Source organism: Odontesthes bonariensis, chromosome 23 (assembly GCF_027942865.1).
Source record: "Odontesthes bonariensis isolate fOdoBon6 chromosome 23, fOdoBon6.hap1, whole genome shotgun sequence".
In the NCBI taxonomy this organism is placed as follows: Eukaryota; Metazoa; Chordata; class Actinopteri; order Atheriniformes; family Atherinopsidae; genus Odontesthes; species Odontesthes bonariensis.
Genome location: NC_134528.1, coordinates 20831010 through 20845738, shown reverse-complemented (window position 1 = coordinate 20845738; position 14729 = coordinate 20831010). Strand labels below are relative to the sequence as shown.

The following is a 14729-nucleotide window of genomic DNA, read 5'->3' as shown; positions in this document are numbered from 1 at the left end:
CAGTGGTGAGAAGAAAAATGGCTGTTAATGTCTGGTAGCAAAGCACAAAATGCCAAGAGGAAGCATTATAAAAACCACAGTATTGTTCAAATCAGTAGGGCAGGTCTTCTAAGGTATTTGTGGTCCAGACTGATGCTCCTTTTTTTTTTAATAGTCAAAACCATTTTGCTTTCCTTGGAAATGGCACCATAGAGCAGTGATGGGGAAGTTGTTATCATTTACCCAAATAAACATTTAAAGGAAGAATTCTTCATAATGTATTCCATTTTTTCTTGAAGATGAAACTGGGATGTTTTAACACACTCTCACCCCAAACTTATCACATGCAGTAGTGGTCAGGAGACTCTGGTGTCCGTTTGAATGCAACTGGTTTCCTTTCAATGCAGAAAATATACACCACATCTCAAAAGCTCCCCTTATTGTGTCATATAAAAAAATATATTTTGTTTAGCTCTAGGTAACTAAGCTAGTTATTGAGTAACTACATGGGTAACTAAACTACTTGATTAGATTCAGACAACAAATCTGTGACCCGATCTATGAGACTAAAATGCAAGCTTAAAAAAATGTGTGGGGTGGAAGGCACTAGTTTAGTCTAGGGGAAGATAATACATACAGTGTAGATAAGGAAAAAAGAAAAAACATTTAAAAAAGAGAAAATGGGGAAAAATAGATAACATGATTAGAAGTATCATCAGTGTATTTAATTACTTCAATAAAGTACAGACTGAGAAAACAAATTGCAAAATTGGAGCTCCTGACAACACATGCTTACATTGTTAATTAGCTAATGGTTAACAGCACTGCTACATTGGCTATTTTGGGCAAATAAATAAAGACACATAATCTATGGGAGTCAGTTTTTGTTTTAAGAACACCATGAGGTAAAAAAAATTGTTCTGATTTGTATTTGAACACCCTAGTAAAATTGGTTAATGCACTTTTCATGAGCTGCTAACACGCTAATGTTGGTCCACACAAAAAGCTGTGGTAGTAATGGTTCAAAGCTAGCTAATGACTAACATCTCTACTGCTACGTTGGATGTTTTTAAGCAAATAAAGGCCACACAAACCAATGTCATGAGGTGAAAATTTATTTTGTTCTGTGCTGGAATACAGAGGTAAAATTTGTCATTTTTCATGAGCTGCAATTTGCAAATGTTGGTCTACATGAAAACTTAAGATTGTGATAATGGTAAACCATCAGCATTGACTTGTCATGTTATTTTGTTGAATTTAGTAAATAACTCAAAGCGTGTTGTGGCTCTGAATGACAAGCACAGATTCAAAGAAGCCCTTTTGTTTTTGCTTTCTTTTTTAAAGAATGACAAGCATCTTAAGTAGCTGAAGATACAAAAGAAAAAAATACAGAGAAGAGAGCAAGGATCAAATTGGAATAAGTCTGAGGGTTTGGGGAAAGCCATTTTAGGAAGATGAGCAAAAGTCAATATAATATAAATGACAAGTTACAATTAGTACATAATCGATGTAAATTTACACAGGAATGTAGTTTATATGTCAGACTGCATTTATCTTAAATTACAGACATCCTCTCAGTTTTCTGATGTAGCGCTCACACTCCTCCCTGAATTTGCTTTGCTCTATCCCGACACAGCCACTCCTGTACAGTATGACTGGCAGATCACAACTCAGCCAAGCTTGTGGGTTTGATTACTAGTGGTAGCACCTATTCAAGAAATGCAGTCAAGCTGCTTGGGTAAAAACATCCACCATATAAACTACGGTATGTTGAAATATGCTGTTGAGCATAGGCATGCCAAGACAACACATCGAAAATTTACTCAGCCTTAACAACCACAATACAAGGTCATGCCTGTCCACCACACTGAGGGTTGAGATTCTTTTAAATACCTTTGGCAGCATGGGAAACTGCATTGAGTGACGTTCTGGATTACTCAAACTGTTGATGCCGATAGTTTGACAGCTACCAATGTTATGATGACCTCTGGTAATTGCACACTACAAGAGGTGATGTTTGGAAAGAAAATATGCTTCAAACTTAACTTGTTTGTGGTGAGAACAATAAAATGGAGAATAGTGTGTGTTCTCCGACTTCTGCATGTGTATATTACATGTGAAAGAGGGGTTTGAGTCGTCATTGCACGTGATAACATTAAGATAACATTGGAAAGGGGATCGGCTTGGAGTAGTGGTGCATGTTTGTGATGTCTAAGAAGAGTGTGACGCTTGGCATACATTTTTCTGGCTTTCTCTGTCTGCAAGCACACATGAATGCATGTGTGTGTGTTTACTTCCTTTGTAATGATAGCCTTCAGTCTCTCACCAGGCGGCCAGGCTACTCCTCTTAACCTCAGGATCTTTGCCAACCCCCGGATCACAGAGAATATGGCCTGCAGCTGGGCCACAGAGAACGCCTGATCTACTGTTTGCTACTGAAGCAACCAATCTCCATAATTAATGCCAGGCAACAAGCACATACAGGCTCTCATGTCATTAATTAAAACATACAGGTTGTGCGGCACACCAGACTCTGTCATATACTGTATACATTAGACAATTAACTAAATAGCAAAAGTAGAGAAGCTTCACTTGTGGAAAGCATGTAAATGTGACCTAGAAGGATGATGTCTCCATCTAGAGGTCGATCTAGGGACCATCATCATTTTGTGCCTTCATCTCAATTTCAATGAAAAGGTATATGGAGCCTTGAAAATGAGACATTTTACCATTTCACATTCTAGTGAAATACTAGGGGTGGGCGAAAAAAAAAAATCGATTTTTCTCCCCTGCATCGATTATATTACATCATATCCGAGTCCAGAAAAACTTCATCAATTCATTACATTGAGTTATGTTAAAACTAGGCCACATTTGTGCCGTGTGGACATTTCAATTAATTTTGTAACTGTGAACTTTAAAAAAATGCCGTACATGTTAAGTACCTCTTTTTGTCTCAGTTGAAATAAATGTCAGCTGCTGAACAGTCAGTGGGGTTACATGGCACTGAAAGGATCAGATAATTGGCTAAATTCTCCATCGCTGTGTTTTTCTTTCCGACAGCGACAACAACAGTAATATCGTCTCTTCCAACTTCCGGTTCCCGACCCCGGGAAAATAATTTCTCGAGCATGCGCAGAACGCAAAGTCTAATTCACCACGTGCTTCACCCGTCTGCAAGCACGTTTATTTTGACTTTCAACCGAGTTATCTCGGGGTCTTAATTTCTTGTCAGATTAAGGTGTCTACATGCACTGAATAACTCAATCTTATTGTAATTTAGCCAATTATCTGATCCTTTCAGTGCCATGTAACCCCACTGACTGACACAGACTGATGTGCATTGTTTATGGGAACGACATTCATTCTAAAAGTGTATGATTCAACTTGTTTGTTTTTTGAGGAAGAAAATTGCAATTACTGATTATATCGAATCGCAATACTTGTAGAATCGCAATTATCAAGAATCGTGATACAAATCGAATCAGCACCTTAGAATCGTGATACAAATTGAATCGTGACCAAAGCATATCGTAATTTACCCCATGCATTCATCTTTAGTAGGCTTGATTACTGTAACAGCATATTTACAGGTCTACCTAAAAAGTCAGTTAGACAACTGCAGCTTATTCAGAACTCTGCTGCTCGAGTCCTCACTAAGACCAAAAAAGTGGACTACATCAGTCCAGCTCTGAGGTCTTTACACTGGCTGCCTGTCCATCAGAGGATAGACTTTAAAGTTCTGATGCTGGTCTATAAAGTTCTGAATGGTCTAGGACCAGAATACATCAGTGACCTCCTGACCCAGTATGAACCTTCCAGACCCCTCAGGTTATCTGGATCCGGTCTTTTATCAGTTCCCAGAGTCAGAACCAGACATGGAGAAGCTGCATTCAGCTTTTATGCTCCACATGTCTGGAACAAACTCCCAGAAAGCCTCAGATCAGCTGAAACACTCGGTGTATTTAAATCCAGGTTGAAGAAACACCTATTTTCAGCTGCGTTTGAATAAAGCTCCAAATCTGAAGCTTGAGTTTCAAAACTTTATTACATTTTAACTACTGATGTTATCTGATTCTATCTATTGTTCTTATTTCTTTCTTTTTCATTTAAAATTTAAATCATGCTTTTAATTTCTACTGTTTTAATGTATCTGTAAAGCACTTTGAATTGCCTTGTAGTTGAACTGTATTGTATTTGTATTTGTTTATTTATTTCAAGCCAGAATTTAAAAAAATAAATTAAAAAAATATATATATATTTATAAATAACAGTCACTTATGCCCACTGGGCATATAAAACAACAATTGATAAATTAAACAACAGAATACCAGCTTGAAAAGAAGTGGGATGAAGACAAGCTTATTTACTCCCACCCCCATCCAATCCGCAATAGTTTACATGTTTTCAATTCCCACTATAATCCGTAGTCAACTGCATCAACAGAATTCATAAGTTTACATATAATATACATCACTGCAACATATAGCCATAACATACACCTATTTTATATATCACACATACATACAACAGTATTCATATGTTTACCTATACTATACATTACTGCAACACATAGCCATTACCTACACCTATTATATATCACACATAAATACTATACACACGTGATCACCCCATCGGTCATCATCACCATCACCCCATACTCATCATTATTTACCAATTATTATCCTCAAAAAGCAAAACAAAAATAATGATGGTACCTGCGAACACCAAGTAACAGTCAAACGCCCCTGTCTTCATTCCCATACCGTCACAAAATCATTTCCTTGTATTTTGTTTTGAATTGATAAATATTTGGACACTGTTTGTATTCTAACCCCAGTCGATTCCACAGTTTAACGCCACATACAGACACACACATACTTTCCCTTGTGGTTCGTACTTTCCGGACATAAAAGTTACCACACCCCCTCAAATTATAACCCCTTTCTTTCTGTGTGAAAATCTTCTGAATATTACTAGGTAATATACTTTTATAAGCTTTGAATAGAAGTTGCGCATTATAGAAGTCAACTAAATCTGAAAATTTTAGCAGCTTAGACTGCAAAAATAAGGTATTTGTGTGATCAATATATCCAACCTTATGTATAATTCGTATTGCACGTTTTTGGAGTATAACAAGGGTGCTATACAAATAAACTTGCCTTGCCTAGTAAATACCTATCAAGTAAATAACATTATTTAACATAACATCAATTAATCTGAATTTGATGATTTAACTTCGAGTTGAACTCAATTTCCAACAAAAGCATTATGTGATTCATCAACATAAATGTGCTGCCAGTGTACGTTCCGTATGAAAACTAGAAAGCATTACATCCTCTTCAGAATCGGGTTCTGTCGAGTAAACCTCAAATACTCAAAGAGAAGCATCCTAAAATTGTATTACGTTTGCATGACAATTAAACCATGACAGGCATGTGAGAAATCCATCTGTTTTAATGTATTCTTTTGTCTTTCATACCAGCATCCAAACACTGACAAGAGAAGATAAATCAAAATGCTGCATTTGTCCCTCCGCTGTGTCAAAAATGCAAAGTGATGGTACAACAGTTATTAAAGTACACGGCAAACAGGAATAAAATATAGATGATTGACATGCATTGTTCACTTTAGGAGGATCTTAAATAAATTTTAATACACAGTGGATAGACCAGCTGTGCTTCAGTGCATAGATAATATGGTTAAATATACAGTACTCTGTCGAAAGTTAAAGACTAATCTAAGTAGTGTCCATATTCAGCTCCGTCGGTTTCAGTACAGCACGATAAAATAAACAATAAATTACATTTTTGTACCAGCAATAAGTGTCGAGTGCCCGCCTACTTAAGACTTTTTAAGCTCTTGTTGCAGGCTTATATATCAAATTGTTGCTACAATGGATTGCACTACTATCAAGAGTGACTTTATATAAACAGTGATGGAGCTAGTGTGTTTGAACATGAGGTATTTAAGGAATGCAACAAAGTTTTGTAAAGGAATAGTTGCAGATATGTGGTCCAGGCTGGTCAAAGATTCTTCAGTGGGCAGGGAGTCCCTCTCAGGCCTTTCCCCCCGTCCACGTCACCGGCTGACCCGACCTGCTCGCAGGACCTGGGCCGAGCAGCAAATACAGCAGCTGGAGTGTAAACCCTCTCACTCGCTCTTTACTGCTTGTCCTTGCCTGGAGCAGAGGCGGAAGTAAATAAGAAAGTAGATGAGGAAAATTAGACGAGGAAATGTCTGATAAGTGTAGTGTGGCGACAAAGCATTGTTAGTTGACCCAAAAAATTTTGTCAAACAGTTTTTGCTGTAAATTAACTTGTTTCTGCATGCAGGTTCGTGGCCACTACATTGCTGCGAAGACACTGCTGGATGTAAGTTCAATTCTATTTGAGTTTGAAGCAAAGGAGGAAAATCTGCGATGTCTCCCAAAAGTGACTGGACAAGGTACGACATCCTGAGGGAAATACATTCACTAAAAGAACGGTTCAAGGAAGTCACTGAAAACCACATCCTGTCATTACACTGATGCATGAACTCCGACTGGAATTTGGGTATGTGGTTACCTTTGTTGGGGACAAACTTGAGCGAGTGGCTGAAGATTCAGAATCTTGACTTTCCCTCCCCTGGACCATCATTGACAAACTCGTGGCCCAGTCCGTTGCCACACTTTCCACACAAAACCTGTGAATATACAACACCAAAAGTTGGCCACCTTTTTTCCCCCGTCTCATCTACACTTCAGTGATTTCTTCCCTCCGTGACAACACTCTATTAGATGGAACTCACCTTGAAGGCAGTGAGAGTCTCCATCATCTTTGTGACGCTGTCCTCTCTGATGGTGTCTGTAAACGCCGGCCAGGGAGACGAGTGAGCAAACTTTGACCGACTGGAGAACAGAGGGTGGTTACACTTGGAGCACACATACATCCCTGCAGGGGAAAGTTGACATTTGTTACCGTCCTTGTCTACTTGCCTGTAAAAGTAACTCGAGTTAAACAGCTGAAGAGAGTACACTGTGGATGGACACGAGCCAAAAATATTTCTGATAACTTTTGCTGCAGCCACTGTCCCCAGGTCGAAATGCATGCAGATTGCATTTAATGCTGTAAGCCTCTTCCTCATTTTGAGCCATTAGAAATGATGCAATATTTACATGGGAAGTTTTTAAACAATATAGTTAAAGGTGAAAATGTGAATTGACTGTGCAACTTTAGACGAGCTTTGGTTTTAACACAATCATTCACTAGTTCTTAATCGCTTATTATTATTGCTGTTGTCGACATCACTAATTTATACAATAAAGAAAGGTGCACTATCAACTGCCGTTTATCGTTTAGCTACAGTTGATCTCCAGAATTGGTCCCATCCAGTGTCCCTACCTCCTGCCACGTTGGGGTGTTGCACAGCGTCTGATCGTTTACTACTGCTCGAATGCTTGATTATACAGCCAAATAGAAACACCCATATAGCAATGAGAAATAGGCTCAAAAGAATTAAAATGAAAGGTTAATTTCGGCCTCCATAATCCCGTAGAACAGAGGTTACATCACATTACTGTTCACTCTCCACCGTCCGCTCACCTGGTTTGAAATGATCCTTGTAGATCTCACCGCCTAAAAACTGACAGAAAGACATATCTCTGCAGGTTGGCTTAAGGCAAAACAAGTCTTAATCTGGCTCCGCAGTGTTTTTGCAAGCGGCGTTCACACACAGCCTCAATAATGCTTCCTCACGTGTGAGATGATCCGGGTTGATAGAGATTTCAAGGGAGGAGCTCCTCCCACTGCAGTAATCAGCCCCGCCACTAGGTGTCAGTGTCTAACAGCAGGCGTGCGGGAGGTCTGACGACACTGACTTTTTTTTTTTTTTAAATTACGAACCCCCATAAAATGACTGAACTAAAACAGATTTAGATGTCATTTCTAATTGGATTGCAAAGTGGGAAATAACATCAACAGAGAGAAATGTAATGGAATATTAAAATTCAAATTGTCACAGCACTCAGTGACCAATTGAGTGGTTTTGCCAAGAATAACTAAAGAATTTTCTGTAGTCAGTATCAATAAGCACACCATCGTTTTGTCTCAGTAGTTATATTACTCATTGTTCTCAAAGCAGCATCAAGGTGTGTCTTCAAACTCACATCACCACAGTCTGTCTAATTTTAGCCTCGAGAAGCGACTTGCTCTACTGAAGTTAAGAACAAAAAAAAAATACTGTCAACTCTGCTTTGGGGTTTGTTGTAACTTATACATATTGCTTTCTGACAACTGGGACCTCTAAGCTGCTGAAGCTAAGCATTCACAGAATATTAAAAAAAAAAAGATAATAAAAATAGACCAAGGACTTATTGTACATGTTCAAATTCTTCCTCAATTATGTAACAATGACACAGGCCAACACTGCTGCACGCCATGTGACATGTCCACTACAATTTAGATAATTCACGCAGGCGATGTGACGATACAAATAAGGCATAAAACACAGAAAGTCTATTGTAGTTCAAAGGCACCGTCACAGAGAAACGATGCCTTTTATTTGGTTGGTACCATTTTTATGCTTTATTTCAAGAATGAAACACATACTATAAGAGGTCAGTTAATAAAATAGATTCAGATTTATTGGGAGAAAGCTCACAATGCTTCTTTTCACTCCAGGTCTACATCCTTCATTCATACTTGCAGTAGTGCTTTAGTGCCTCAGGCAACTCCAGCCAGTCAATGGCCATCCTGTGGACAATGTGCTTCTGAATGGCCTTCCTGCACAACGTCTGCAAGGATGAGACTAGAGCAACAGAAAGAAAAGAAAAAAAATTAACAGATTATCTTGATAAAGGTAGTAGAAAAATGATCTGAAAATTACAACATAAAAAAAACTCTAGCAACAAAGTGACTATTGCAGTGAAAATGACTAAAAAACATAATAAAAACGCACAAAACCCTTTGTGACACATTTTAAGAAAATGCCAACAAAAAGCCCCCCACAAACCCACAAAGAAACAGATAGTTACAGAGACACAACATTTTGTAAAAATATCCCTTAGATTACAAAGATGCAACAAATAACTACAAATCAATATAAAAAAGACCAGATTTAGACTTTACAACAGACACAAAACAATTGCAAATAAGCGGAAAATAACCGCAAACATATGCATAACATATGCAAAGCGTCTCTAAGTCTGAAAGTTTTGGTTAATATACGATAGAGACATTATATAGTCCATTGATGTTTAAAAGTATCATTGTGAAACTCACAGCCATATTCCACCTGGACAATTCGGACACACTTTGTTGCAGCGAAAACATCCACCACAGCATAGATAGGGTGGCTTGTAGGTATTCCCTTGGCAGAAGCTCCCATATCCTCACCATTGATTACAATGTGCATATCACCCTGGTTTTGGCCTTTAGCCACGTAAAGAACTCCTATTCTGCTGCGCCTGGCTGTGGGAGGCAGGGCGTTGGTCTTATACAGGTCATCCAAGATGTGACTGTAGCGTCCAGGTCGGCTACGACCGACAAGCTTGTCTCTGGGGATTCGAATATTGTCAATGTGCAAGTGGGTGTCAGTGAAGAAAGTCTTTGGCTTCATGTTGTTCCCACCACCTCCATCTCCCTGAGCTTCAGCTCCATCTTCTGCTTCTCCTCGTCCAAGCCTCTGCCCCCCAGCAAGTCCTCCCTCTCCAGCTCCTGGGACCTCAGGCTCCTCGATTATCTTATTATGGTTGCGAGTAATGGCAAACACCCAGCTGTCCCCCAAGTCAGTTAAGTCCGGGATGGAGTATTCAGGTACCACATTTAAGTTGTTGGGGTCCTTGGCTGTCAGGCCGACCCGTAGGTGGCCACACCAGCCCAATTCCTTATCCTCAATCTCTATGAGAAAAATCTCCCCAGGCTTCAGAGGTTGTTTGCTGAAACAAACTCCGTTAGCAAAGCTCTCTACTCGAGTGGCCTGAGTTCCCGAGTGGTCAAGTCTGACATTAGTACCATGGATGTGGTGAAATTCCATGTATTGGTCCAAAGAGGGCTCCATTTTCAGATTTGTTTGGAACTACTGAAACACTCTGGTTCAGGAAACAAAACTAAATCTGAAGTTGGATAGCTGTAAAAAAATCCAAAAAGTATTACAGAAGGTCTCAAATTAAGCAACGACTCCACCTACTGTTGGCCAACACGTGGTCATTGTAGAGGCAAAACAACTAGCGCAAACACAGTTTAGTCCTGATCTGCCTGTCTGTTGGCCACTTAGAGAAGCTTCTGGTGCAGGGCTATTTTTGAACAACTGCATATGTCAACAGATGGCAAGATATGTGAGTGAGTGTGTTACGGGGGGTGGCTAACACTCACACGCCCCCAGTCACTCACACACACAACACATGCAGCGAGATTCAGTTTAGGTTCATTGGAACAATGAAGCCCCCTGAGCCGTGATGCTCATTTCACGTGCGGGAGTAAAAGCCGCATAATTATCATGACACCATATGCCAGGGAAATATGGTAAACTGTGGACCTTTCACAGTCACATTCTAAATATACCCATGCACATACAGTCTGGATTTTCATCATCATCATGAAAGCAAGAATACATTACAAGAATATGGGGAGGCATTTTATTCAAACAGGAAGACAGTGTTTGGATGATTTTTACATACATCACGTATAACCATGCATTTAGATCCCAGCCACTTACGGCTGATTGACGATACAAATAAGTTCAAGCCTAAACTTTTCATGTTTTTTTTTGTGTCCATATTTGAATTCAGTCGCTCTCATTGGTCATACAAAAGTTGTCATTTGATGCAATTTGTTATTTCTACAATACATTCTACTCAGGTTCCTCTTCATGATTGAAAGACTATGTCGTGAAATAAAACATTTTCATTTTACAGATGAGAGGTGAGGTAGTAAATGTGATATGCACCATCAGCTGCTGCATAAAACCACGCTTGCTACACGCTAATGACTTTTTATGATGACTTCCTATTATGCCGTTTGCTTTAGAATTAATTGCTTCCTCATAAAATGGAGCCCACTTTAGTGAGCAGTAATTTTACACAACACACACCACACATGACTGGAGCAACAGCCTTTTACTTGTACCTTGGTACTTTACCTGAGAGTTTTCAGAGCTAAATGATACATAATCCATAGATCAGAAAGAGAATTGAAAGATCAAACTTGGAGGTCAGACTGTAAATCATATGGTATTATGTGCAGAGGCAGCAGCATCAGAACCAGGGACCTAAAAAGACTCAACAACCTGATAAGGAAGGCTGGTTCTGTTCTGGGGACGACTGTGGAATCTCTGGAGACAATAATACAAAGAAGGATTTTGCATAAAATCAAGAGAATTATGGACAACCCTGAACATTCTCTCCATGAGACTGTTATCGGAAAACAGAGTCTCTTCAGTCAAAGGCTTCTTCAGTTGGGATGCAAAACGGACCGCTACAGGAAATCTTTCCTGCCCACAGCCATCAGCATCTATAATAACTCCTTGATTTAATTGAGTTACATTGAGTTACATCAACATTTAATTTCCCTCTGGGATAAATAAAGTATTTTTGAATTGAATTTGAATTTCATTTGAATTTCATTTATATTTCGCCTGGAAAATGGCAAATGGGTGCAGCGATTTATTCAAACATGTCCAAAAAATAGTACATAGGGCAAAAGCTGAGTCTGTACAATTCTAACAAGCTTGGAAGTCAACACTTGGTCTGATTACATTTATTCTTCAACACAGCCTGAAGCCTCTTAAATTGGCTTTCTTGTCATTTCTTTGAGTCGTCTTCAGGAATAGTTCTCCAGTTTCTTGAAGGACATTCCAAAGCTCTTCTTTGGATGTTGGCTGCCCTTTGTTCCGTTCTCCGTCAAGATGATCCCACACTGCCTCAATAATGTTAAGGTCCTGGCTCTTGGGAGGACTCATCCTTCCATAAGACCTGTTGCCACTGATTTTCACTCCACTTCTTGTGTCATTTGGCATAGCTCAGCCTTTTTCTCTCTGTTTCCCTTCCTTGAAAATGTCTGCTTGACAGTCACCCTTGCATAGACACCATCTCTGATGAGGCTTCAGTGAACAGTAGATGGATCAACTGAAGGTCCAGATGCATCTCACAGGTCCTGTGTCAGGTCTTTGCCTCAGTAACGGTTTCAAATACTGTTGATCTGCGTTAGATAGCTTTCTTTGGTCCGTCGCTTCTTCTTTCGTTCTCCACTTGTCCAGAGTGTGGAGAAACCCACAGTTTTTTTTTCTCTCTTTGGGAATCACCTTGTTGGTAGAAAAATACTATTTCATGCCTGTCAAACCTAGTTTTCTGTGGGATCTTTCGTGACTAAAGAAATGGGAACAAATGATGTCTCTTTTGAATTCGTTACCTTTTTGATGCTTGAATGATTCATAGATTAGTGATAAGTGGTAAACAAAAAACACATTCCTTTGAAAGTGGTCACATACAAATACTGCAACGGTATATTTATTAATACATTTTAGAATGCTGGCTCAAGACTTTTGCACATTACTAAATGATCTAAAGGAGCTCTATGCCAGATGAACTACTGTATATATGTTTTCACCACTGTGATATACTATAGCAGAGAAGAGCATTTCAAACTTCTTCCAATAAAAGTAGTTTAAAATCACATGAAAGTTGAGGGTTTCCTAAAAGGGAAGTAGTTTAACAACCCTGTAATGTTTATCTTTGGGGGAAGAGTGGTAATGATTTAAAGATAATTTTATTTTGAACCAGATTCAGCATAAAGACAACTTGTGAGGCTGCAGTCACTTTTCTAATGTGCTCACCTTGCACCTTCTCCTCTGCCGTGGAAAAAGCAAAGCTTCAAGGCGCTTTGCCCTCAAATCTATGATTACTGGCTGGGCAAGAACGTGGATGCCCCACACTTAGTGCTGTGCCTCTGCATACATACAGAGGTACAGCTCGATCCCATCGACTTTTATTGCTTAAATTGTGAATTAATCAACAAGTAAATATGTGCAGCTGTAGGTTTTATTCATCATTTAGCAATAAAGGGTCTATTAATTTCTTTACTTGACAATCTGAAATATCTCAACAGCTTTATGACTATTCCAACTATGTGGACGTATCTGAAGGCCCTTCCACCATTTTTCTCAGAGCTAAGTTTATGTTGACTACACTTATGCTGCATACACAGAGAAATCAAACTAAAAAGAATATGGATACGTCAGCATCCCATGCTCAGGGAACATGCAGTATGATAATGAAAAAGTAAGCGGTTTGGAGAATAAAACGCAAGTGAAACTGATTAAAAAGGGATGTATTAAGCTCGTGTGGCTTGCCCTCAGTGTGTTACTTATATCTATTTTACACCAAACTTGATGAAAGTGCCCAAGTACAGCACAATCATACCCACTACAACAAGGCGGTAACAAGGAGGTGATTCTTCATGCTCTGGTACCCACATTCCAGTATTCCAGTCATCACAGTGACAACCCTGCAGTCTACCAAAACAGGAAATAATGGCTTTCTGCTTGATTGTTATAGACAGTTTCACAAGAGCATGGGGTGCTGAGAAGCAGCATACTAAGTTTCCAGCCATTTTGCAGACTTAGGCAATGCATTCTTATATCCATTGGTTGATGGTATGATGTTTGGGAGCCTCCATGTGAGACACTCTGGTCGGTAAACATGTACATGAACAAGAAAACGTCAGCCCGCTCATTCTTGTTTCACCAATCATAGCATACGTGGCAAACAGTTCTCTTGTTCATACTGTTGCCGATCCAAGCTGAAGAAGATGACAACCTCTTCAAAGCACGCCTTTATGTTGTAGTGTTTTGCTGCTACTTGGGGCGGTCGCATCAAAAATGCGGAACAATTTGAACTGTGGGCTACTCTTAGCTGTGTTAGTGCTGTTGTTGGTCCTTTTAGCTTTGCTTTGCTGTGCACAAATATCTGCTTTGTGATGGAGTGAAAACAAAAAGCGTTACCATAATGATATTGTCCAAGAAAGCTGTTGTTTGAGCTTTTCACCTGTGTTTCTTTGCTATCTATGTGGTTTTTGGTGCTTCCTTGTTGGGAAATTGTCTCAAACTAACCTTTAACAAGTCAGCATTCAGTCCGCACTCTGCCTGATCTCCAGAACCTGTGCATTGTTGGCTAATTGAGAGAGATTGCACATCTGTCATCTATATTTAAAAAATGGCCTTCTGGTAAGACTGACAGTAACACAGACGGATACATCAGTGATTGTATAAATCAGCTCTTATAGAGACAAGAGTTAACATTTTTGGCAGAAAGTCACAAGTTCCTGTAGTAATGTGCAGCATGAGGAAAATAAAAGATTTTCTTGTACATTAAAGTGTGTAAACCTATTCAAGTAAACAACCTTGATAAAAGTACAGTTTAGTAAATGAGCATGACATGGGTGAGTCTCCTCCTCCAGTAAGTGATGGATGGGTTACTCTGGCTGCGGACTGCAGACGAGGTTGCCCAGTTGCTCAAACTGTCATTTCTAGGTCTTCCAGTTATGTAGGCCAATGTGGTGGAGGGGATGGGAAAGGGAGAAAGAAGGGCAGATTATACGTATATCCTGTTCTTTTACTCTGCATAGAATATTTTTAGTCACCGCTTTCTTGTCAGTGGGAACTGTAATGCAATAAAAAAAGGGAGACACATCAGCACCAGTTTGATCTACATGGGCGTCAGGATGAAGCTACATTTGATTGTGAGTTTAGTCCGTAATGTAGTAGGCTGTACAGTA

General features: G+C 39.4%; 3 protein-coding genes across 3 annotated transcripts in view; all 3 read right to left on the bottom strand.

The window, feature by feature from the left end:
• mlst8 (MTOR associated protein, LST8 homolog (S. cerevisiae)) overlaps window positions 1-14729 on the bottom strand; it is a 271460-nt gene that overhangs the window by 73988 nt on the left and 182743 nt on the right. The window lies entirely within an intron of this gene.
• On the bottom strand, window positions 5419-7810 carry msrb1b (methionine sulfoxide reductase B1b). The gene is made up of 4 exons (XM_075457036.1): window positions 7563-7810; window positions 6769-6911; window positions 6546-6663; window positions 5419-6160 (listed from the first exon to the last, which is right to left on the bottom strand). Exons 1-4 carry the CDS (start codon window positions 7615-7617, stop codon window positions 6144-6146), a joined length of 333 nt encoding a protein of 110 aa, XP_075313151.1. The 5' UTR covers window positions 7618-7810; the 3' UTR covers window positions 5419-6143.
• neurl2 (neuralized E3 ubiquitin protein ligase 2) lies at window positions 8576-10238 on the bottom strand. Its single transcript, XM_075457035.1, has 2 exons — window positions 9240-10238; window positions 8576-8766 (listed from the first exon to the last, which is right to left on the bottom strand). The coding sequence occupies exons 1-2, from the start codon at window positions 10015-10017 to the stop codon at window positions 8651-8653; spliced, it is 894 nt and encodes a 297-aa protein (XP_075313150.1). The 5' UTR covers window positions 10018-10238; the 3' UTR covers window positions 8576-8650.